Source organism: Sorex fumeus, unplaced genomic scaffold, assembly GCF_029834395.1.
Source record: "Sorex fumeus unplaced genomic scaffold, SorFum_2.1 ptg000047l, whole genome shotgun sequence".
In the NCBI taxonomy this organism is placed as follows: Eukaryota; Metazoa; Chordata; class Mammalia; order Eulipotyphla; family Soricidae; genus Sorex; species Sorex fumeus.
In genome coordinates, this window is record NW_026606104.1 from 12,239,615 (window position 1) to 12,266,524 (window position 26,910).

A 26,910-nucleotide genomic window follows, 5' to 3' on the forward strand; every position below is an offset into this window, starting at 1 on the left:
TAGCGATTAGGCAGGAAAAAGATATTAAGGGCATTCAGGTAGGAAAGGAAGAAATCAAGCTCTCACTATTCGCAGATGATATGATACTCTACTTAGAGAACCCAATAACTTCCACCAAAAAACTCTTAGAAACAATAGACTCGTATAGTAAAGTTGCAGGTTATAAAATCAATACCCAAAAGTCCATGGCTTTCCTATACGCAAACAGTGAGAGAGAAGAAAGCAACATGAAAAAAACAATCCCATTCACAATTGTGCCCCAGAAAATCAAGTACCTAGGAATCAGCTTAACTAAGGAAGTAAAGGACCTGTACAAAGAAAACTACAAAACGCTACTTCAGGAAATAAAAGAGGACATGAGGAAATGGAAAGATATCCCCTGCTCATGGGTCGGGAGACTTAACATTGTCAAAATGGCAATACTACCGAAAGCATTGTATAAATTCAATGCAATCCCTATAAGGATACCCATGACATTCTTCAAAGAAATGGAGCAAACACTCTTGAAATTTATATGGAACAATAAGCCCCCACGAATAGCTAAAGCAATTCTTGGGAAAAAGAAAATGGGAGGAGTCAACCTCCCGAACTTCAAATTGTACTACAAAGCAGTAATAATTAAAACAGCATGGTACTGGAACAAAGGCAGAACTGCAGACCAATGGAACAGGATTGAATACACTGACATCTCTCCTCAATCATATGCTCATCTAATCTTTGATAAAGGTGCAAGTAATGTGAAGTGGAGTAAGGAAAGCCTCTTTAATAAATTGTGTTGGCATCACTGGACGGCTACATGCAAAAAAATAGGCTCAGAACTCTGCCTAACACCATGTACAAAAGTAAGATCAAAATGGATTAAAGACCTCAACATCAGACCAGAAACCATAAGGTACATTGAAGATAAAGTTGGCAAAACCCTCCATGACATTGAAGCTAATGGTATCTTCAAAGATGCCACGCCACTGGCCGAGCAAGTGAAAACAGAGATAGATAAATGGGACTATCTTAAACTAAGAAGCTTCTGCACCTCCAAAGAAACAGTGACCAAAATACAAAGACAGTCTACAGAATGGGAAAGGATATTCACCGAATACACATCTGACAAGGGGTTGATATCCAGGATATACAAAATACTGGTTAAACTCCACAAGAAGAAAACATCCAACCCCATCCAAAAATGGGGCAATGAAATGAACAGAAACTTTCTCAAAGAAGAAATCCGAATGGCAAAAAAGCACATGAGAAAATGCTCTACATCATTAATCATCAGGGAGATGCAGATCAAAACCACAATGAGATACCATCTCACACCTCAGAGACTGGCCCAAATTCAAAAGAACAAAATCAACCGATGCTGGCGTGGATGTGGCGAGAAAGGGACACTCCTTCACTGTTGGTGGGAATGTCCACTGGTTCAGCCCTTCTGGAAAACAGTATGGACGATTCTCAAAAAATTAGAAATTGAGCTCCCATTTGACCCAGCAATACCACTCCTGGGAATATATCCCAGAGAGGCAAAAATGTATAGTCGAAGTGACATCTGCACTTGTTTGTTCATTGCAGCACTCTTTACAATAGCCAGAAACTGGAAGAAACCTGAATGCCCAAGAACAGATGACTGGTTAAAGAAACTTTGGTACATCTACACAATGGAGTACTATGTAGCTCTTAGAAAAGATGAAGTCATGAAATTTACATACAAGTGGTACAATATGGAAAGTATCATGCTAAGCGAAATGAGTCAGAAAGAGAGGGATAGACATAGAAAGATTGCATTCATCTGGGGGATATAAAGTAACAAAGTATGAGATTAATACCCAAGAATAGCTGAGATCAGCACCAGGAGGATTACTCCATAACTTAGAGGCCAGCCGGGTATCCTACAGGAAAGGGCTATTCAGATAGAGAAGGGAGCACCAAATAAAGGATGTTTGGAGGATCCTCCCAGGAGGGGAGATGCATGTCGAAAGTAGACTATGGACTGAACATGTTTGCCACTCAATGCCTCTTTTGCAGACCACAACACCCAAAAGGAGAGAGAGAACACAGGGGATTGCCCTGCCACAGAGACGGGGGGATGGGGGGATGGGGGTGGGAGGGATATTATCCATGGTGGTGGAAAATGGGCACTGGTGGAGGGATGGGTATCTGATCATTGTATAATTGAAACCAAAGCACAAAAAATTGTAAATCTACAACTTTAAAAAAAATAAAATAAAATAAAGGGGGAAAAAAAAAAAAAAAGAAAAAAAAAAAAAACCACCTCCGGCTCAGCTATACAAGCTCATTTATTGGCCTTATTTCAGAGACCCATAGGTAAATCTTGAAAGAGATCAAAAGCTGCAGTTAGGGCTGGTGGCGAGGTGCAATGTGGGCAAGTGGGAGCCCTCCTGCAGGGCATATGCCAGAGTTTATTTCTCTGGAAAAGATAGAAACAAAGGCCAACAGACAACGGCACACAAAAGAATCTCCAAATCAAGCAGCTCGCTGCAGAGATGCCTCCGGACTTTAAGCCAGGTTGACTTCATGGGGGGGGGGAGGGGTTGCCTCAGACAGGGGCGGGCATCATCTCTCCACCTGCCCCCTAAAAATCCCTGCGGCTGCCAACTTCCAACTTCCACAAGAAGTGCAGGTACACAGGCTCAGTGGCCACAAACTCCAAGTCTCAAGGGATAGGGGATGGGCTGGTCCCTCTCATCCCCTCATCCCCATGGGACCCTGGACATCAAGCTCACAAACTGTCTCTGGCTGCTCTTAAGCTCCTTAACAGCCTTGATCCAGAAACACACAAAGGAATCTCTGAAACGAGCAGCTCACTGCAGAGATTTCTCCAGACCCTAAAACGCTAAAAAAGAAAAGCTAAAAGGCCCTACCGCTGATCATCGATTTGCTCGAGCGGGCCCAGTAACGTCTCCATTGGAGACTTTGTTGTTACTGTGTCTGGCAAATCGAATACGTCACAGGGAGCTTGCCAGGCTCTGCCGTGCGGGCGAGATACTCCTGGTAGCTTGCCGGGCTCTCTGAGAGGGGTGGAGGAATCGAACTAATTATCTGAAATTTTAGAATTCCAGGAGCAAAAGGCTGCTCTTTTAGCCACACCCCATCTAATGCTATTCATAACAAGCAATACAAAAGAGGGTATGGGGGAGATTGTCTGCCATAGAGGCAGGGGGAGGGGTGAAATGGTCGGGGGGATATGGGAGGATACCTTAGTGGTGGAAGATGTGCACTGGTGGAGGGTTGGGTGATAGATCACTGTATGACTGAAACTCAAACAGGAAAGCTTTGTAACTGTATCTCAATGTGATTAAATAATAATAAAAGAATAATAAACATTCTGAATAAAAAAAAGTAATGTGTGGAGTTCATGTCCAATTCAATCATCTTAGAATCAATGGCTGAAAAAAATAGCAGTACTCCTAGTTTGAAAAAAAAAAAAGGATCATACAGGAGACAAGCATTGCATCCACAGCATTGCACACGGTTCTCTTAGCACTGCTTGTGTGGCCCAAACCAGCAGTCAATGCAAACAACACCCTCCCCCCTAAAAAAAAAAAAAAAAGCAAAACCCCCAAACTAAAATACACCAAATCATTTTTGTAGTTTAGAATGATTTGGGGTTCTTTTCCTTCTTGAATGACTTAATCATCCTTGAATAGTAAACGTCACTCAGTTGTGCTCAATTCCTACTCCTGACTCTCTGACCCAGGAACTGTATGTGATGCCAGTAATCAAACTGGGATTAGCCACATGCCAGGCAAAGGGCCTCAACTCCTGTACTATCTCTCCAGCCTGATGGCAAATGTTTAAAAAAATTTTTACACCTGCAACTCATTCTTCAAAAACTTATACTTTCTACATATCATTTTCAACTGCTCTGTTACTAGTGAGAAATTAACTGTTAATCTTTTCTTTAGAGACAGAGGTCCTATGTCATCTCTCAATACATCGCCTATGGTAGCTCTGAGTATATTTATTCTGCCTGAAAAATACTTCTGAAAAAATTATGGCCACTACCTTTAAACATTACACTATTTTTTTTTCTCTCAAATCTTTTTTTTTTTTGGAGTGGGGAGGGGGACAGGGGCAAACCCAGCGTTGCTCAGAGTTACCCCTGGCTCTGCACTTGGGGATCACCTATGTCAGACTTGGGGGACCATATGCGACCAGGGATGGAATCCAGTCAGTTGTATTCAAGGCAAGGCCTGCTGTGCCATCGCTCTGACCCCTTGGGTTTTTCATTTTCCATGTCTCTTAACCTTGCTTCTGTGTTTTCTGATTTTATCTGATTTATTGAGGATTTATCTGAGTTATTAAGGATTGAGTTTTCAGATAACTACTTCCAGTTCACCATTTCTCTTTAGCTGTCTAATCTGCTAACTGTTCCACTGTTTTCAAATTTGATTAACTGTATTTTCAATTTAAATATTTCTTTAAAAATTCTATTTCACTTGCTTATCTGGTAAATTATTTAACATTTAATACAAGCTACTCTATATAATTCAAATATTTATAATCTTTTGGAGAATGTCTGTAATTTTATTTTTTTGGTTCTCAAGTGTGATATCTGTCTTTGTGGAAGTTCTAACCCCCTATCTTTGAGAAGCTTTTCTTTGGCAAGTATTTGATTGTAGAGGTAATACAGGAATAACACACAAGGAGGGCTGGGATGACAGTACAGCAGCAGGTAGGGCATTCACCTTGCACGTCACTGACCTGGGTCTGATCACTGGTTCCCTAAATAGTCCCCTGAACACTGCTAGGAGTGATCACTCAACACAGTACTGCTGGGTGTGACCCAAACCCCCACCCCACCCCAACCAACAAAAAACCCCTAAAAAAACTGGAAGATTTTAGTCTAGAATATAAATTCCAATGTTATGGTGTTATTGCAAGGTCTTCTTTAGGATGTTGGTGCTGTGTGCTACAGAAAAGTATCTTTGGCAATCTCAGTTCTTTTGCCCTCTTCAATTTCCTACTGCATTGGCTTACTCTGTGGACTCAGTTCAGTTGTGACATTGAGATAATGTCTTTGATGAGTGTCAGTGCTGTGGAGTTGAGTTCCACACAACATTTTTTTGGGGGGGGGGGGGTCACACCTGGCAATGCACAGGGGTTACTCCTGGCTCATGTACTCAGGAATTATTCCCGGCAATGCTTAGGGGACCACATGGGATGGTGGGAATCGAACCTGGGTCAGTCGCATGCAAGGCAAACGCCCTACCTGCTGTGCTATCGCTTTAGCCCCCACACAACATCTTATGTGTAAAGTGCCTATTGAGTAAAAACAGACCAGTGAGGAGAGACCTGGACTGCATGACCCAAACCTCCCCCATCCACAACCTCCTGATGGTTCTGTCACTGCATTAGTCCCACTCTGGTTGACTGTGGCCTGGCTGCACTCTTCATACAATCATGCCCAAGCCCATAGTTTGGGCTTTGTCATTTGATTCATATTGTCAAAGAACTGCCAATCAGGAAGGCACTTTGAGAACATGAGTTAGGGACGGGTGTGAGCCCTCCCTGCCCCCATCCCCATGCCCACACCCCCACACCATCGAGAACCATCAAGAGGGAGAAGGACTAAGTCAAGTGAACACCAGGCCTGTGGGTATCAGGACAGAGAGGGAAAGGGCCAGGAGCCATTCAGCAGCCACTCCAAGGAGTCAACTTGTCTTTACAGAACCATCACACGATGCCTCCATGGCATTTCTTGGAGTTCAGCCATAGTGTAAGAAGCTGTAAAATAAAATGCCTGTGATCACAGTGGAAAAAAAAAATTCTCCCTCTTGTGTTTGGGTATTCCCACCCTTATTCTTGGATGCTGCAGTTTCAGCTTGTCCAGATTCATATAGTAATTGTTTGCTTATTACGGGATTGCCAGAGAGCATGTTTACATTGATGGAACCAGCGATGTCTCAAATTATGTGTCTTATAGGAAGTCCTAGAGGTTTTATAAAAAGTGGAAATTATGAAAGATTTCTGATAGTTATGCATGATTATGTTTAAATGTATATGCTAATACCTATACACATATAAGATGAATATCTCAGAGAAACACTAGATTTCAAGTGATAGATGGTAAATAACAATTCTAAATTTTTTTCTAAAGAATTCTAAATAACAATTCCAAATTAAAATTATGATTTATGAATTGGCAAACATCTGTGGATTTATGGCATGTGCTTCTTTGGGTTCTTAGACTTACCTTCAGCTTCTTTGGGAAAAGCAGAAGCACCTATGAAAATTTGTTAAGATTTGAATCTGTAATGTAGTTTTAAACCAATCAACATATAATGGTTATTTACATCATGACCCTAACTTGTGTTACAAGACAGCACAGATATTTTATATTTTTAAAATATTCCATTTGTAACTTTAAATAAAATGATCTAAAAGGGCAAGTATTCTGTCTTCATTTTCTGAAGGGTCAGATCTTAAAATAAGTTAACTTCAAATAGGAGAAAAGTATACATAAAACTGGTGTTTGCATTTTAACATCAATGTCTATTAGTCTTCATTTATGAAGACTCTGATGTTTTATTTTCTACCTTTCTATTCTTCTTAGTATCTAGTACATTGAATACATTTCACGAAAACTCATAAAATAAAAGATACTATTGATCTTAGATAAGAACACAAACTTTCCCATTACTACCTATGGACAATTTTACTTTGACTCTTCATGATCATGTCCTTCTCTAGAATAAAAACCATTTGTAATAAGGTTTACGTTAGTCTTTGAGGTCCTTACTATTATTGTAAAACCAACACACATTTTGACTAATAGGAAGTTTCCAAAAGGAAATAATACTTAAAACCAAAGTTACAAATTAAAATCTATTTAAACTTTAATTTGTGCATTTGTGGTAATTTATGACTGCAAAACACTTTTTTCTTAGAATGACAATAGTTAAAGGCACATTTCATTTGAATGCATAGTGTACCATCAGAAAATATCCAAATTTCCTTCAAAGTGCTTAAAGCAGTCACTTACACATACAGTAATACAAAATATATTTACACTCCATAGTTTAAAAATTTTAAATCTAAAATATATATATATTTAAAACTACAGAAAAAATTAGTGCTTTCTTCAGCTTAATTGTGTGAATATACCCTGCCCTCTAATTTTTTTTAGTGATTGACTTCATTAAAAATTTTCTGTACAACACATAGTTACAAAATGCTATGTCAATTTTAATGCTAAAAGTCTATCCCAGACATTGCTTTCTATGCATATTTGAGAACCAGGAAAACTGGAGCAGACTGTACCTCAAAAGTACTTAGTGTTTTATAATGTTAACACTGTTTATATTAAGTAAGACAATGAAGCTAAGATCCTCTAATGTCCTTTCCTATGAAAGTTAACTGGTACTTTAAAATGACACCTAAAAAAATGTATTGTTCCCCCTTTCCCTAAGATGTTTACCCAAATGATCTTGGGTTATAATTAGTTTGAAAAAATATGAAGTCTCTAAACAATTTTAATTGTTCTCTCAGGATTAAAACATGCCAACATACCTTGGCAAGGCTGGAATATTTACAAATGATTTTAGAGCAACTATAAATCCACATGCTTTTCTATTTTTCAGAGGATTTAAACCTGAATAATTTTTAAGACATCAGATTACTGTGAATAAATGGTTAATCCTGTACAGTTAGAGTTAACTTGCTATTCCTGAGATAGTTTGACCCTAACATGCTAAGCACAGAATAAAAGATGTTATTTTTGAACTACAGGGAAATAATGAAATCATAGAGTAGGAGGAAAAATACCAAAAAATATTCCAGGCAAGTGGAAAAGTCATGGTCTGCAAAAAAGACTTTCCTGTGAGAGCATGAAAAAAACCACAAATGGATCCTCTGAAAAGTTGTAAAAAGTATTTGATCAAATTATTTTTGAGACTTTTGAGGTACAGTTTTAGTGTCATAATACATTTTATAAAATATAGACTGTTTTATCAAAAATATTTATACATTCTATTATAATATATTGCTTTTGCCCTCAGTAACTGCCAATATAAAATCTGGATCCAGTGGCCCAAAATGTACAAATGCACTTAATGTAAATGCTGGAGGAGTTTGAGGTGTCTGCTTGGCCACTGTACAAAGTGATGAAGTGGTGAAATTAAATAATAAACCTACAACATAGAATACATTACAACTTGCACATATACATGTTCACAGCATGTATACAATGATAATCCCTATGTTTTAACAAAGATATAGTTCCCTTCTACAGTAGACACAGAACAAGATGAACTAGATCGATAAATGTACAATGACTATTGAAAAGGAATAATCAGTTCACTGATTTTAGAAGGTATGACCAAACATACCAAGAGTCTAGACTTTGGGAATGCATACAGATAACAGTTCAGGCTGGTCAGAGTCCTCTTAAAACTTAAAGTAAATGCTGATGTTTTAATTGTTCCTGTTTCAGCATGGTTTAATAGACAAAAAAAAAAAATGTTTGGCAGATAGCTTCTGTTGGAAAGCTTTGAGGCTCTGTTTTATGGTAAAGATAAGGCAACATTTTTATTTCTCCTAAATAAATATAAAAAAAATTACAAAACATCAATTCATTTCATTTAAAAAGCCATCAAATATGTTTAAATGGTATATGCCACTACATTTTTAAAAAATTACATTAATTTCTTTAAAAAAAATTAGAGCTTTTGCCTTATTCTAGCATTCCAAGCCCGTTTTCTCTCTTTATAGAGATAGCTAAATGAAGTTAACTAAGTTATTTTCCTTTCACGTAAAGGCAGGTCAGGCAAATGGTAAAGCTAGGAATTGTAGAAGAGTGCTTTTTCTCATTTTTAAATAGATTATTATTGATCCAAAAGTTTTCATCTGTGATAGATTTTCATGGCAGATGTTCATTCAGCTTAAATTCCATGAAATTGTTTCCAGTGCTCGATATTATGCTGAAAATAAATTGAAAAGCCACATTCGAGAAGGTATTATAATAGTACTTTAAAACGAATCTTCATGTTTTAAAAAAACTTGGATGCTTATGGTGGCACAGAGAGCAAACGAAGGGCTGGTATTTTTAGGAGGTCTTCTTGTGAGTCAGTCTACTTGGTTTCACAGTGTCTAGGAGCTTAACACCAATCTGCAATATAGTCAAAATCTCTGAACATCTTTTGCTCCTCTTCCGAAAGTATCCTTGGTTCTCGAGGTGGAGTGAGAATAGGTGCTTCTGAGGTGAATTCATCATCAAAATTACTGACGTCCTCCCGGCCTCTAATGGTAGGCACAAAAGGCGGCTTTACTTTTTTGTCCATCAGGGCACTCCAATCAGTGAGCTGAATCACAAAACATAAAATGACCAATTTAGCTCCCTTTTTCTACTTGCCATAGCTTTATTAACATTTAAATTTTTTTTAATTTACCCGGAAAAATGGGTGCTTTTTTACATCCTCTGCATCTTTCTCACCAGCTCCAAGGCGCCGCTCAGGATTTCTTCTTAATAGCTAAAACAATATAAGGTAAAAAAATTTCAAAAGCCAACAACTTCAGTAACAAAATTTCCCATATCTCACAAAGATTTAGGCTCCCCCTCCCCCCAGTATGCTCACTTAAACTATCTATGAACTAAAAAAGAACTACTAAAGTTCTACTTGTAAATTTCCTTCAATATAAAAAATAAAAGGGATGGAGATGTGGCTAAAGTGGTAGAGCAAACGCCTTGTATATGCAAGGGCTGTGGTTCCATCCCTGGCACGGCATGACACCCCCAATTCTGACCCCAGAACACTAGATGTAGCTCTTACAACTAATGTTTAAAACCGTGAATTCTTACCCTTCTCATTATGGAAATGGCTTCTGTAGATAAGAACCTTGGATACCTTACTTCATCATTTACAATACTGTCAAAAACTTCCTCTTCATCATCACCAGGAAATGGGGACTGGAAATAATATCTTTGAGTAAGTAAATTAAGTTTCAACATAGTAAAGTCTTTATTACCAATATAAAGCATAATCAAGAATCCTGTACAGCAGAAAAACAAATCCACGAGGACAAAAAACTAAATAGGACTGTAAGAAGTTATAGTACGTCTGTCCATTACTTCTTAGAGGATATATCAGAGATTCTCACTAAATTCTTCTTTTAATTAATTTCACTACCCTTATACATTTAGTACATTTGTACAAAAGTATTTTTCATTTAATTTCACCTCAAGTCTTTAATTTTATTCACACGTTCAAATGGCTGAGTCAATATTTTGAGGGGCTATTAGGCAGCAGAAAATATATATATGACACAATCTTAAGAAGTTCAATCACATGAAAATACAGAAATATGGCAATAAGTGTTATAAATATAGAGGAAACATAGCGTTTACAGAAATACATCAAACATGGATGTGATTTAGATTTCAATTTCAATTTCAAGAGCAAATTAGTGGTGGCAAAACACAGAGACATTTGCAGGTATTATGACAACACCAAGCTGCCAGTAATATTAGACTGAAAGAAAAATGTAAAAGTATACATTTCCTGTAACATTTAGCCCTGTATACATAATAGGTTCTTGGGCATTTCAGTGAAATTTAACTGTGTTAAAATTCCTGTTATGGCTTACAGTCATAAAAAAATAGTTATAGTCAGTATAATAATCTGAAATGTAAGGTAACAAATTCTCTTTGCTGAAAAGTTGGTTGCCAAATGTGATTTTACTAAAGCATGTCACAAATGCTAGGAATATACTCAATTACCTTAAAATTTAGGCAATCAAATGTCTAAGTATCAGTGCTTAAAGTCACTGAAATAAGTCAGTCTTGCTAAATTTATTTTCTCATTGTCTATTTGGGAACCGAGATTAGCCACATTAGGTTCAATTTGGGTCCTTGAAAGTTACTAACAGCTAAGGAGAAAAGTAGCATTAATAAAAAAATGAGGAATCTTTGAAAACTGTACTCAGAACCTAACTTTTTAAAGCTGAGCTGTCAATTTTATTCTCATAACTAATAAATGATCTATTTGATTATAGAAACTTTAGTTTATTCTTTTAAAATAAATCAAATTATTATTTAAAAAGTTTTTTTTTTTTGCTTTTGTTTTGTTTTGGGGTCATACTTGGTGGTGCTAAGAGCTTACTCCTGGCTCTGTGCTCTGGGGCCATTCCTAGTAGACTCGGGATTCTATATGGGGTATCAGGGATCAAATCTGGGTCACCCACATGCACGGCCAGCATCCCAACTCACTGTATTATTGCTCTGGCCTCCAATCAAATTCTTTTTTGTTTAAGGGTAACTCTTGGTGCTAAGGGGCCGCTCCCAACTCAGAATTCCAGTGTTGCTCCTACTGGGCTTGGAGCACCAAGTGAAGTCTGGGGATCACACCTACCTCTCCCAGTACAAAGCATGCACCTGGACCATTGAATTACCCTTCTGACCACCTAAATCATTACTACGTGGGCAGTAGTGTTTCTTTATGGCACTTAATTTGTTTTTCTCTCTTAGGTACTGGGTATGCGCTGAAGCCCCCTGGTCTCTGCCTGGCCAGGCCCAAGTGCAGATTCCTGGGGTTGCCCTACCTAGTTCAGGGGGATAGTTGAGTCAGTGATGACCAGGGATGGGGACACGCAGCAGATGAACTCATCCCCCAGGTGACCAGTGGGAGACCTGGGGTGTGGGGTGGAGGTAAAGGGGGAACAGGATATGGGCCTGATATCATCCCCGACCCCCTGGGCTTGAGCGATAGAACAGCGGGTAGGGCATTTGCTTTGCATGCGGCCGACCCAAGTTTGATTCGTCTGTCCCTCTTGGCGAAACTGGCATGCTATTGAGAGTATTCCGCCCACATGGCAGGGCCTGGCAAGCTGCCCGTGGTATATTTGATATGCCAAAAACAGTAACAAGTTTCACAATGGAGATGCAACTGGTGCTCACTCGAGCAAATCGATGAACACCAGGAGGACAGTGCTACAGTGCTAGATAATTAAACACAGGGGTTCACACATTAGGAGCGTTTGCCTTCACACATCCCAGCCCTACTGTTTCCTTTTGGGACTGAGACAGCCAGTCTGGGAAAACTCTATTTCACAAGCTTCTCAACCTGAATTTCAAGTCTATTTGATCAGACAATCTCGTATTTGAAAATGGTCATTCTAAATACAGATAGATTTGTGGATTTGTTAAGATGTTAAAGCTCCTTGTTTCTGCAAGTAGATTATAAACTGACATGGCTAACAATGCATAGCTAATATGTGCTATTAAAAGTATTTATAAATTAAGCTCAACTGTGAGTCAAAGTTAAATGTCTAGGTTAAGAATTTTTTTCTGATACCTTCAATCCCATTTAGCATATGGAAGGTGGGCGTGTTAACCTTAGTTTATTCACAAATCCTTTTAGTTCTCAAAACATGTACAAATTTAAGTATACATTTGAGAATGTTGGATATATCCAACAGTTTTCAATTTTTTCACTATAAATTAGACACATTAACGATGATGTGTCTCATTACCCTGACCCTAAGGAGTCTCCAATGCAGCACCACTGGGAAGGACGAGTAAGGAGAGGCTGCTAAAATCTCAGGACTAGGATGAATGCAGACGTTACTGGTGCCCACTCGAGCAAATCGATGAATCACGGGAAGAAAGTGATGCAGTGACAGTGAAATAAGACACAAACTTAATTAAAAAAATTATTTATTTTTTGGTGGCCATACCCACTGTTGCTCAGTGCATATTCCTGGTTCTGTGTTAGGGACCATATTCAGTGCTAGTGATATCACCCAGAAAAGCTGAATGCAAGGGAAGCGTCTCACCTGCTGTACTCTCTCTACAGCCCTAGACCTAAGCTATAGCATTGAAAAACAAGTTTTTACTAAAAATTCAAAATTATGCTGTAAAGTATACTCATGAGTTGTTAAGTTCAGTTCTTTCCCATTTCCCCTCTTATGGAGTAACTGAAGAGAAATAAAATTGTAATTTTGAAGAAATAGACAAATCCACTTTTTAAAAAATTTTCTATATAATTAAGAGATCAATCAAATAAGAATTCTTTACTATTTTCCTTTTTCTTATTTGGACCACACCCTTTTGGTACTCAGGGCTTACTCCTGTCTCTGCACTCAGGGATCACACTCGGTTCTGTGCTCATAAATCATACCAGGTGGTTCTTTGAGAACCATATATGGTGCCAAGAACTGAATGGGGAATCTGTTGGCTTGCAAGACTAATGCCTTAACCCTATACAACCTCTCTGGTCCTAGGAATTTTAAACAAAATATGGAATAGATGCTTTCTTACTTTTCACTATCAGTCAGTCACGAGAAACCAAATCACTTAAGAACAAAGTAGAACAAAATGGCTTTTCATTCTACAGCATTTTGTAGTACACACACATTTTGCTTGTCACTTTAATATTATATTTCTCTAATTATACTTCTGAAAATTATAATCACGTATGTAGTTTTTATTAATTTATTTAAATTACACATATACTCTACTACATAAAAAAAATGCAAGAAAATGTTTCCCCCGCCCCTTTTTTTAAAAAAAGAAAAGGATTTGAAAATGGAGTTCAAGTATACCAAAATTTATAGAAGCAACTACTGAGGGTGCTATTGGTATCCTTAAAAAAAGAGCACAGGGGCTGGAGCGATAACACAGTGGGTAGGGCGTTTGCCTTGCATGCGGTCAACCCAGGTTCAATTCCCAGCATCCCATATGGTCCCCTGAGCACTGCCAGGAGTGATTCCTGAGTGCAGAGCCAGGAGTAACCCCTGTGCAACACCAGGTGTGATCCAAAAAAAAAAAAAAAAAAAAAGAGCACAATGTGGATTAGTGGGAAAACCTGCCCCCCTCAAACTATCTGAAACAGCATATATTGGCATTTAAGAGGTGAAAAATTTTAATCTGGAACACTGGTCTCAAGAAAAGGGGCAAGGGGCAATCTTCAGAGAGATTATAATAGAGGACGGGCTTGTAAGTGACTTGTAAGTGGCCAACTCAGGTCTGACACTGTGCATCCCATATGGTCCTCCAAGCTCCACCAGGAGGTGATTCCAGAGCTCAGTGCTAGGTGTCAGCCCTGAGCACAAGTGGGTGAGGCCCCAGAACAAAACAAACAACCACCCTCCCCCCAAAAAAGTGACTAATACTGTCCTAGAGCAAGCAAAGCAGTAATAATTTAGAAATAGGTTCCGAAGCCAGAAATCCAGGGTTAAAATCCTAGTTTCAGTATCCAAGAGAACTGTAATTTTCGTGGTGGGTGGAGAGGGGTAGGCAGTCAAATTCAGCTGTGTTTAAGGCATAATCTTGGTTTTGTGCTCAAGAATCACTCCAGATGGTGATGGTCAGGGGACCATAAAGGATGTCAAGGATAAAATAGGGGTCAGTTACATGCAAGGCAAGCAACCCTGTACTCTCTAGACCCTAGAGTAGTGTCACCCTAAGTTATTAATCTTTCTGTGTCTCCATGTATGCATCTGAAATTGGCATAAGGATAGTACTGAGTGCATTAAAGGTTGCTGAAAAGTTGAATGAATTCATATTTATAAAGTATATGGAATAATGTCTTTAATTTTTTTTCTGTTTTTTTGGGTCACACCCAGTGATGCATAGGGGTTACTCCTGGCTCTGCACTCAGGAGTTACTCCTGGAGGTGCTCAGGGGACCATATGGGATGCTGGGTATTGAACCCGGGTCGGCCGTGTGCAAGGCAAACGCCCTACCTGCTGTGCTATCTCTCCACCCCAGAATAATTAGTCTTTTAAATGTTATTTTCTTCCTTTTCCAAATACCACTCCAATTATACATATCAAAAGAAGTTATCTTTTGTATGAACAAAATTTTTGAAATTTGATATAAATATCAAATCAACTGACTTCAATGTAAAGGGATGGTTGATATTAAGAAAACTGATGAAGAATTATCAATTTTGTAGTTTTTTTCTTGCATTCCGAGATAATCAAGTCTCTCTGAAAAGATTTTTATCTATCCATCTATCTATCTATCTATCTTTGGGTATGTTTTTTTGGGGGGGTCGGGGTGGGGGAGATAACACATAGCACTGCACAGGGACCAGTTCCTCTTGGTACTTAGGGGTTGCTTCCAGCATTGCTCGGGTACCAGTCGGGTACAAGGCTACTCCTTAACTTCTATACTACCTCTCTGTCCTCCTGAGAAGTTTTCAACTATCAGATGTAGATATTTAATCTTTCCCAATTGCACCCTAATGTATTAATTCTAACATCCAATAACAACATAGATCAGCCTGTTGTTAATACTTCATTTGTGTAAAAACTGTTACCTTCAGAAATACATTTTCAGTTAGTCTAAACAGGGACAGTGAGATACGTAAGGCACTTGCCTTGTAGGCAGCTGACCCAAGTTTGATCCCTGGGACCATATATGGTCTCCTGAGTACCACTGCCAGGCACAGGACATTGCCACATCCTCCAATAAAAATTAGTCTTAAACAGCAAGAGAAAAAAAGGTAGTATTAGCAGCTTTACTATGCCTTTTTTTTTTTTTGCGGAGGGGGAGGGGTTTGGGGTATGCTCAGGGGTTACTCCTGGCTCTGTGCTCAGGTACTTTTGCTGGGTCTCAGAGCACCAAATGGGAAGTTGGGATTGAATCCAGGTTGCTGCAAGTCAAGTGCCTTACATGCTGTAACTATCTCTCCAGGCCCATCATGACATTTCTGAAGGTAACATCATCTTTTGACCAACATATACAGGAGTTTTCATTACGAACATAGAACATTCTTTTCATTACTTTTTCTATTTTTCTATTCTCTCTAAAATTACCATATATCATAAAAGAATATATGGATTTTACCTTAAGTCATAAAATATGGCCGCAGCAATACAGAAACTAAAGAAACTACTTTCAAAACTGTTAATGTGTTCCACAAATTATATAAAATCTAAAAAACAGTAATAAAAGTAAAACCAAATTATAACTGTTTATACAAATTTCTACTTATATAGAAGTATTGTTTTTTTAATCAATGGCATATTATATTCTTTCAAATCATATTTATACTCTATTTTATCTAGTTTACATTTCTTACCTCACCAACAAGCATTTCATATATAAGTACACCAAGTCCCCACCAGTCTACAGCTCTTGTATAGGAAGTTTCTGTTAATACTTCTGGAGCAAGAAATTCAGGAGTGCCACAAAATGTGCTTGTTCTATCTCCATACCCCATTCCTGAAAAAGGTAAAATTGTTTATATTAGTTAGCCAAAACAAGCAAAATAACAGTTGTCATAAAAATTATAAGATTTCCTTAGAAAGAAAAATTAAGGTTGTATAGACTGTGTTTGGCGACCAGATTCAAGATATATCACAAGCTTTACAATACAATGTCCAAGATTGTGAAAATTTGTGTTATAGAAAAATTGTGTTATAGAAACTCAAGTAAATCACTGAATGGGTTAAAAACAAAATTTTCATGTTTGATTTTATTTACTTATCTTTCTCATTATATTTTACAGTTAACTGTGAAAAGTTAGAAGGAGCTGATTTTGCATTTCAATTCATCCTTTCAATTCATTCTTTTAAGTAAGTAAATTTATTGGCTTCACTATAAAAAAAAAAAACACCAAGTATACTTTGGAAAATACCAAAAATAAACCTTTGGTTAATCAAGAGTAGACCAAAGGCATTAAATTAGTTTGAAATATGGTATTAATATTTTAGCTAACTAGCTTTCAGGTTTATAAGCATCATCTTATGAAAGTGCTAGAAAAGTTCTCAATAGTAATTTTAAAAGGTACTAATTTATGATGATGGAAAAGCTCAAATGAATATTTAAATCAATGCACCGAGATTTAAAGGACATAAAAAAAATACATTAGTATATTACACTGGAGTAATCATTTGTTTTTTTCCTCAGAGCCATATCCATCAGTGCTCAGGGGAGCTGTTCAGTGCTGGGCATCATGAACCTGAGCCTCCTGCATGCAAAGCATGTGCTCCAGCCCTCTGTCTGACCGATCTTCCACTTCCCACCCCTTTTCTGAGATCAAATTTTTCTAACACCGATGAACTGGTTATACGTAATCAAGAAATTATTTTTTTCAAAAGAATTTATATATACAAAAAATTCTATAGGAATCTTTTTTTGGGGGGCCACATCTGGCTCTATGTTCAGGGGTTACTTCTAGTTCTAAGTTCAGGAGTTGCTTACTACGGTGCTTTGGGGGACTATGTGAATCTGGGGGCATTGAACGAGGCTTCTTGCAAGCAAAGCATTTCCTCAACCCATAGTGCTCTCTTCCCCAGCCTCTGGCCAGAATTAGGGAAAAAGTGAGTGAGAGACTAGAATTAATGTTTTCTTTGATTTTTCATTCCATGTACTGCTCAAAACTAAAGCAATCTGTCGTACCTCGAAGACAAAAAGTACACCAATATTTTTTGCCTTGCTTTGTTTATATTATAAAATCTGTCACATTTTATTTTATTTAACTATTTAGATTTTTGGGTCACACTTGGCATCCTCAGGGATTTCTCATGGCACTGAACTCAGGAATTACTTCTGGTGGTGCTTGGGGGACCATACAGGATGATGGGGATCGAATCTGGTTTGGTCACATGCAAGGCAAATGCCTTACCTGCGGTACTATTTGCTCCAGCCCCCAAATCTGTGACATTCTGATATAACACATTCATCAACTACAGCAGCACATTATCCATAGCATTCATTCTAATATATTTCCCTGACGCCTGATTCTTTGTCTTTCTAATAATTTTGGATGCTTTCTGCTTTGTTTCTTCTTTAGCTCAATCTGTTCTATTCTTTGTGTATCAGGGATCAAATTCAGGGCCTTAAGCATGTTAGTCACATGTGTTTCCATCAAGTCACACCTGTGGTCCTGTGCCTGCTGACATTTTAAAAGAAGTCTAATTTGCTAGGACTTTTGGGCCACATCTGGTTCTGCGCTCAAGGGGCTACTTCCAATTCTAAGCTCAGAAGATGCTTACTACAGGGCTTGGGGGACTATGTGAAGCTGGGGATTTAACCAGGCTTCCTGGTTCAAAGTTTAAAAGTAGTCCAATTAGCTAGGATTACAATTTGGTGACCACCATGGAAGACATCAATTCTCAGGTTCTTGTGTCATAAAAATCTCACTTGAAATTTTGGCTTTGACATCTGGTGGGTTTGTGACTTTGGAAAAACTGACTTTAAAACTTTGCTTCTCCATTTAAAAGAAATATACACCTTCTTAAGACTGCTATAGATTAAATAAGTAATGCATATGAAACATTTAGAAAACTACTGGGCTGTACTCAAACTAGCACAAATGGCTTAAACATGCCTAGATATTATAATGTATTATACATAAAAATATGCACTACATTACAATGTATGTATATGTATGTGTATGCATAAAATATACATGATAAATTATAATAACTAACAGTTTGTGCGAGTCTGGGCAGTTATGTGCCCAAAATCTTCTAAATGCATCATATAAATTATTTAATTTATAGCAATCTTATGAAGCTGTACATTGCTATTAAACTCATTATAATTGAGGAAACAACGCATTAAAATCAAACAATTTAGGCCAGAGCCATGGAACAGTGACAAAGGCAATTCCCTTGCATGCAGACAACTTGGGTTCAATCTCTGTACTCCACATGGTCCCCCATGATCACCAGAAGTGATCTATGAGCACCGCCAGGTATGGACACCCCCCACCTCCAATAAAAATCAAATAGTTTTTCTAACGTCTCACAGCTACCAGGTGGAAAAGCCAGAATTTCAAGTGAGATCTTTATGGCTCAAGATCCTGGGGATTATAAGTGCCCAAACTGGCATGAACAGCTCAATCTACTGTGTATATTTTATAATAATGAAGAAAAACAACATTTAATAAGTTTAAGGTATTCAGTACGTATTTTTTGAGTACTTATAATCTTGGCACCCATATCAAGTAGTGGTAACACATAAGTGAGAATTAAACTGAAGAGTTTTCATCTTTAAGAAATTTAAGTAGAGGGAAACAGAAAAATATGCTAATTTTATGTTATAAGAGCAAGACAGTATGGAAGCATTCTGAAAATGGACTCCTAAACTTGACTTGGGAATAGGACAGGAAGAGGAGCGTCTCGGGTAACTTCTCTGGGGAGGTGACACCTGACTTGAATATGTTAGTCAGCAAAAAAAGAGTGGTTATGGTGGGGACAGTGGCAAAGATATGTAGTCCGTAAGCAGTTTGTTATTGCTGAAACAGAAAGAATGAAGCAGATACCTCACCCCCAATATATCGCACTAGAAAAGCAGTCAGATCGGGAAGCACACTGCATTAACACATCTTAGCCATTAAAGGGTTTTCAACAGAAGTGTACTATGATCAGCACTATATTTATATGGCCCCACTAGCATTTTAGTAATTACACGGCAGACTGATTTTCGGCAGAAAAAATAGAGACAGAAAAAGTTAACAGGTTATTAAAAGTAGTCTCCTCAAAATAAGATGACAGAAAGAGAAAGATAAACATCGGATGATCTCACTCATATGTGGAACAGAGAAGCAAAGCTTAGGAACAAACAAAACCAAAGGAAATAAATCCCTGAGACTGCAGAGCTCTGTTCATTAGAAGATGTGGGAGTAGAGGAAGCACATGTAGAAGGGTACCAAAATCAGTGGAGGGATATAGAGTGATGGTTATGGAACTGTAACGTACTTCAAAAAGGTGTAAAACTGTAGCTCAAAAACAGTCATGCAAACTTAGTGTTAGTGCAGGTCAAATATTTCCAAAGCACCAAGATGAAGGCTGACAAAAGAAGAGAGAAGAAGAATGATTAATAAGTATTAAAATATGTAGTCTTAGAGGGAAGAAGAAAGATTAATAAGTATCAAGAAAGCGTATGCGAGCATATTAAATGATTAACTGGATGTGTAAAGTAGAGAGGAGGACAGAGTCCATGCTATAATTCTACATTTCAAAGTGGAAGGGTAAAAGGACTGTGACACTATTAACTAAAAATTAAATTATCTGAAGAAAAGAAACTATTCTTATTGAATATGGCTTGAACGGTGGGAATTAAGACTATTCAGGGTAAAGCTATCTATATGTCAGGTGAATATATATCAAAAAAGGAAACATAAGATTTGGAAATCATTAGCATAAAATTTTAAAACTACCAGCAAAGAACAATATGCTCAGGACAGATTTTGAGGAACAAAAGTTTTGAAATAACAGTATATAATCCAGAAGTCCAATAAGATGGAAGAACATAAACAAAACTTTAACTTCACTTGATAATTAGAAATTCAGTGGCTAATCAATAAACATATATTTACAAAGTTCATTCATTTATTCAACTACTCATTAATACGTGCCAAGCGATATATTGTTTACCATGAAAACAAAACCAAGAAACAAGCCACCAGTGTAGGGGGATACAGACACTCAGTTATAATACAACGTATTAAGTGTAAAGGTAAGAATAGCTCTTTCCTTTATGGTAGGCACTGTGTCACATGCTTATCTCCAATTCTCCTAATGTTTCACTTTATAGTTGAGAAAACAGACTCAATAATATCAAGTAACTAAAAAAAATGCATCATAAATAAATGGCAGATCAAATTCAAACCAAGGATTTCTGGTGTCCATGTCCTTGGCTTTCGTATTCCCAAATGCTAATTCTAATTTTTCTAGTTTACTTATTTACTTTTGAACATACACAAAGCATTCTTGAGATATAGCACTGTAGCACTATCCTCCTGTTGTTCATTGATTTGCTTGAGCAGGCACCAGTAACGTCTCCATTGTGAGACTTGTTACTGTTTTTGGCATATCAAATACATCATGGTTAGCTTCCCAGGCTTTGCCATGCAAGCGTGATATTCTCGGTAGCTTGCTGGGCTCTCAGAGAGGGGTGGAAGAATCGAACCAGGGTCGGCCCGGATCGGCTGTGTACAAGGCAAGCGCTCTATCCGCTGTGCTATTAGTTCAGCCCTCTTGAGATAGATGTATATATTCTTCCTATTTTAAAATGCTGAATAAAAACTTTAAGAGAAATTGGAGAGAAGTTATTAGATCTATGTAATTTGCTCCAAGCAGTGCCAGCACAAAAAAAGAAAAAAAATCCAGTGTTTAATCAACACTTCCTTAGAGTTGTGACAATTAAGCAAAGATCTGTATTAATCAAAGAAATTAGCTTTATATTAAAAACTGAGCCTTATTTCTGAAAGCCTAGATTTATTCATACAGACAGAAAACTCTTAATGTGATAATTAGGTGACAGGAACAATCTATACTATCATAATAAAGATAAATTAAAGTTGAAAATATATTTTGCTTTCCCCAAACCTGAAAACTACTGAAGTACAAAGGAACAATAATCTATTACGAAAGAAATTTTAAAATAACCAATTACCTTCTTTGCAAAGACCAAAATCAGCAATTTTCACAAAGCCCTCTGTATCTAGTAATAAGTTATCCAATTTCAAATCCCTGTTCAGGATTAAAAATAAATACAAAATGAAAAATATCAATAAAATCAGTAGATAATGTAGTGAGAAAAAGATAATTTAAAGAGGAACCATTCTTTCTCTTAACTAAAAATGGGGTTTTCAAGTTATGATTTGAAGTTTTAGTACTATATAACAAAAGTTTACTTTTTTCCCTTGAGGCAAGTTTATGTTTCTACATAACATTTCTGAATAATTTTCCCTGTTTCTTTAAATACATTTTTTAAAAAACCAGAAAGGTTCAAATATCTTTAACTTAGTTTTATTATTTTTTTATTTGTGATAATGATTTAGATTAAATTTGAATTCTGTCTACAAATAATTCATCAGAAAGAACCATCAAGCATACTCACTAGAATGGAAATCACTGATGAACTGTGTTATCATAGGCCAACTAATGATTTATTATTATTAATAATGATTATTTTATAACCTGCTAATGGGCAGAGAATAGAAAGAGTTCACTGTGTAATTCGCATTTTTTACTTCTTTCAAAACTCAAGCTTTAAATTTTTTATTAAGGGTCACTTAGATATTAGGGGAGGGGAGCATATTTAACCTTTTGTGATAATAACTGAAAATAAAGAGAAAGCTGTTCACCTAAAGATTTTAAGTCAAAAGTCTTTTATACTTTGAGTACAATAAGATTATCAGGAAACCGTTACCTTAGAACTATTGTTATATGTTTGTATTAGTCACTTAGTCACAATTTCAATTTGTTTTGCCATAATTTGTCAGATCAAGAGCATTGTGCCCACACAGTGCTGTCCACAGACTAGCTGCTGACTATGAACTATGTGTTACTGTTGTGCAATGGATAAAAACCTCACACAAGTGTATCTCAGCTAAGTCACCAAAAACACTGTGATTGGCAGCAAGACAATGAAGGAAGGTTGGGTGATACTTTATACTCTTGCACACGCTACTTACTTATTCTATCATGGACATATTTTGTATAGTACTTATCTCTAAATATTTTCCCCCTCTTTTTCTGAGGGGTGAGAGTGGGTCTGTGGCCCACATCTGACTGTGCTCCGGGTTTACTCCTGGCTGTGAACTCAGGGATCACTCCTAAAAGGTTCAGGGGACCATATGTGGTACCAGGGATCAACTACGGGACAGCCATATGCAAGGCAAATACCTTACCCACTGTACTATTGCTCTGACCCTCTAAACATTTTCTGCAGCGCATCAACTAAGAAACTGTTGATGAACTGTGTTATCACAGGCCAAACAATAATTTAACTACTTTAACCAGATAATAAGCAGAGAATCACAAAGACAGAGGTTCACTGTATAATCTGGTAATTGTTTTAAAATTGAAGTTTAACTATTTTTTAAAGGTCACCTATATCGAACAGAAAAATAAGCAGCTACAGTTAAAAACAAATATCCTTTTTGTTATTTTTAATTCTAATTCACAGCACATTAACTCATTAGGAAGTATCAAAACTTTACTTACCTATAGACAATTTTGTGTTCATGTAAATATTGCAACCCAAGAACTACGCATGCAGCATAAAATCTGTTTGAAGAATTAAATTAAAAGGTTAATAAATTTCAGTGCTCTTGAATCAATTAACTCATGCTTCAGAGCAGGATCCTGTAACTAATCTCACAAATATTTAGATACTTACTACCTGTTAATAATGAAGATAAAGTTGAAAAGAAAAGTAAAATTACTACAACTGAAGTCATTAATTTTACTTGGTAGAATCACTGATTTTTTAGAGGGTCAGTTCCTCTTAGAGTGAACATTTGATCTGATTCTGTAGGAGAAATGGCAACATGCCAGAAAGGCAGAAGGACAAAATGGAGGAAATATAAGGCATTTCTCTAAGAGAAAAGAGAACAAGGTGTAAAGGCAATAACATGTATGACCGCCAGTAATAGGTTTGGGATAATCAAGTTAAAGGATGAGAAGATAGGATAAAAGATGGGTTTCTGGGGATGTAAGTGTGTCTGGCATCCTTTCAGGTCACTAGCACTCAAAAATTTAAAAAATGGTTTTTGATCTAAGGAAATGAGGCTAAAAAAGATATTCTGATAATAAACTGTGAAGAATCTTGGAGGTCATATTATGGAGTTCATATTATGGATATTAAAACTTCTTACTGACTGATAACTAAACCACTCTAGTGAGGACAAATGACAAAATTTATATTAAGAATCACTTTTTTCATAGTAGTGTCAAGACTGGCAAAGAAACAGAGAGATACCCCAAGAAGAAAAGAAACAGGTAAGTCTGTTGCATTGGAGATAGAAGGATCACGAGAATCTCAAAGCAAAGACAACAAAAAAGAGTAAGAGATGATTCAAAGAAGTGAATAATACCTAAAAAACTAACAAGACAAGATTTTGTGTCACATCAATTTTAGAAGAAAAGTATAGGAAAAGGTTGAAGGGCTAAAGATGACTCTCAAGGCTTCCTGTTAGTGTAACAAAGAAACTGAAGGGAAGATGGGTTTCTGGGGACATGAATGTGTCTGCATCCTTTCAGGTCACTAGCAATCAAAAATTTAAAAAATGGTTTTTGACCTAAGGAAAACTTGAGTGCAGCTAGAATATGTCATTTTGAGAGATAGGGCCCTGCTTGTCTTTTACAGTACTTACCTAAATGTTAAGAATAATTAATGTCTACCATATGGTAACTTTACTGAATGAGAAAGTAGGTAATAAATAAATGAACAAAGGCAAATATGTCTTCAGTTTGAAACAGCCAACAAGGAAAAAAAAGAACCTACTTTAAATTATATAGCAATGTGGATTTTTTCTTTATACAACACACACAGAAGTCCCACTCCAAAGAGCAGCAGTTCCTGTTTCAATCTTCCTTCTCATCCTATCACCATTATCATTACCATTATCATTAAGAGAGACTATTCCTGTCAATTTGAATGTTCTTCAAAATGTTCAGTATACACCTATTATGATTATGAAGATTATATAATCATGTTTTGTGTTTACTCATTTTTACAAAGTGGGCATTTTTTGAGAATTTAGAATCCAACTATTTAGAAGTATTTAACTATATATTAACTTATCATTACTTACCAGAGTACTTTTATATATGCTTTTGGAAAACTTAGCATGGTGGCAAAACAATATGATAAAAATTATATATATATAAACCTGGATTTCTCTTGTTCATTCTTTGCAAAACCACCCACATGGTCCCCAAGTCCTGCCAGGAGAGATCCCTGAGTGCAGAGTCAGGAATAAGTCATGAGCACTGTTGGGTACGGAACCCCAAACCAAACTAAAACAACTCTCCCCACAACAAAGAAACACCCAAATTAAAGTCATATTTCATTCAATATTAATGTCAGGTACTGTTTAATATTTTCAATTCAGATTAATCTTGAAATGAAGCTTTTACGATAAGGCAGGAAATGAAGCCATTACAGTAATTAGCTTATCTAAAGCCATATAGTTAAAATACAGCAAAGCTAGGAATCAAATTTATTTCCATAGTCCTAGTCAATTAAGAATCCACTGATTCCCTAGCCTGTGCTTGTCACTTCTAAGAGTTCCTCTAGTACATATAAGAGACATGGCCCTTTCCTCCCAATTAGTAAGGTGAGAACAAGAATACAAACATCAAGGATGTTTCTATGGAAAAAATAATCAGAGAGTGGACTAGTGACCTTATTTGGAGGTTCACAGTCACTGTCCTCTCTTCAAGCGGGCCCAGCAACATTGAGAGACTTGTTACTGTGTTTGGCATATCGAGTACATCATGGGGAGCTTGCCAGGTTTTGCCATGGGGGCAAAGGAATCAAACTCGGGTTGGCCATGTTGGCTGTGTGCAAGACAAACACCATACCCGCTGTGCTATTGCTCCAGTCCATTTGGAGGTTAGTGATGTGATATTATTTCAGATAGGGAACTGAGAAAAAGATCTTTAAAGAAATGTCATTTGAGGTAAGATCTGTATGAACAAAGGTACTATCTCTGAAATGAAAATATGCAATAAGCATTTTACTTAGACTATTAGTAAACAATGTATGATTTGTATGTTCAGCAAAGCTTAAAGTTCATTAAGGCAGAAATGAATTTTGATTTTCATTCTTTAAAAAAATGGACACAACAAATTCCTATGCAACGAGTATAAGGTTAGAAATAATCTACAATATAGACTCTAGATTAAATTTTTAAATTACTTCTAGATTGAATTCTAAATTGTTGTTGCCGTTGTTTTGGGGCCATACCCGACAACACTCAGGCTGTGACTCCTGCTCTGTGCTCAGGAACTATTCCTGGTCGTGCTTAAAGAGATCATATGGGATGCCGGAGATAGAACCTAGGTCACCCTCATGCAAGGCTTGTGCCCTACCCATTGTGCCAGCCCCCTGAATTCTAAATTTCAGATAAAAATTTTATTTTAGAGAAAACAAAATCTTGAGTTTTAGCTAAAATCTAGATTTAGTGAAGCTTTTAGATGACATTCTTAAGATTCTTAAATATTCAGGGAATTATCAGTAAGCTTTTATTACTTTCTGGCTTTTAGTTTCTACCTCTTTGTTTTTAGTGCGGAGAGGGGATCACACCCGGCAATGCTCAAGGCTTACTTGGCTTGGGTTTGGGGAGGGGGGGAGTTGTCACATGTGGTGTCAAGGACCAGTTGTGTGTGCTAAATCAAAGGTACCAATTATTTTGTACCTTATATATCATGTGACGGACACATTTTGCACAGGTCAGTTATGTGCCAAATAAGTACCCTACAACTGTTGTTCTATGTGCTATTCCTTTGGGCTTCTTTTTGTATGTTTCGTTGTATATTAGGAGTAATCATTGACTTTTTTGTTTATTTTTGGGTCACACCTGGAAATGCTTGGGGCTACTCTTAGTTGGTCATGGATTGGTTCTGGGAATCAAACCCAGACTTCCTGCATGCAAAGCAGGTACTCAGTCCATTTCAATGTACTTCTGGCCCTTCACCTGTTACTTTACTTGAAGAGCTAAGGTATAAATACACACACCCTGTCTCTGAGAGTTATGATGAGGATCAAAGGTCTGAAAGTGAAAATGGCTATACAAATGTCAGTTGTTATTTTATCAGAATGTAGAAAAGTGGTTAAATTCAAGAATAACTCTAATAAAGGATTATGCTTGGTATGCCTTTTATGACTTGTAAGGTTTTGGGGGAAGAACTAAATTGAATTGGTAAGGGCAGCAAAAGAGACAGTATAACAGGTAAGGTGTCTCGAACATGGCCGTCTGGGGTTCAATTCCTAGCATCCTGTAGGGTTCACTGAGCCTGCCAGCAGTGATTCCTGAGCACAGTGTATTGTGGTCCCAAAACAAAATTGAATTGCTAATAGTGTAAATATATCATGTGAAGGAGAAAGAGGCGAAATAATAGGTACCTTTGATTTAGCACACACAACTGGTCTATACAGCACTCATCTGCAGTATATAGAGAAACGAAAAGGGAAATGACAGTATG

General features: G+C 37.1%; 1 protein-coding gene across 2 annotated transcripts in view; it reads right to left on the reverse strand.

Moving 5' to 3' along the window:
- Positions 1–6,602: 6,602 nt before the first annotated feature.
- Positions 6,603–26,910, reverse strand: part of PKN2 (protein kinase N2) — a 120,429-nt gene continuing 100,121 nt past the window's right edge. For both annotated transcript variants that reach the window (XM_056123176.1, XM_056123175.1), the window contains 6 exons: positions 22,924–22,986; positions 21,368–21,444; positions 16,041–16,183; positions 9,815–9,922; positions 9,405–9,485; positions 6,603–9,317 (listed from right to left, as the gene is read on the reverse strand). In XM_056123176.1, coding sequence (XP_055979151.1) covers positions 9,114–9,317; positions 9,405–9,485; positions 9,815–9,922; positions 16,041–16,183; positions 21,368–21,444; positions 22,924–22,986 — 676 coding nt within the window. In that variant the 3' untranslated portion in view covers positions 6,603–9,113. The remainder of the gene's footprint in view (positions 9,318–9,404; positions 9,486–9,814; positions 9,923–16,040; positions 16,184–21,367; positions 21,445–22,923; positions 22,987–26,910) is intronic.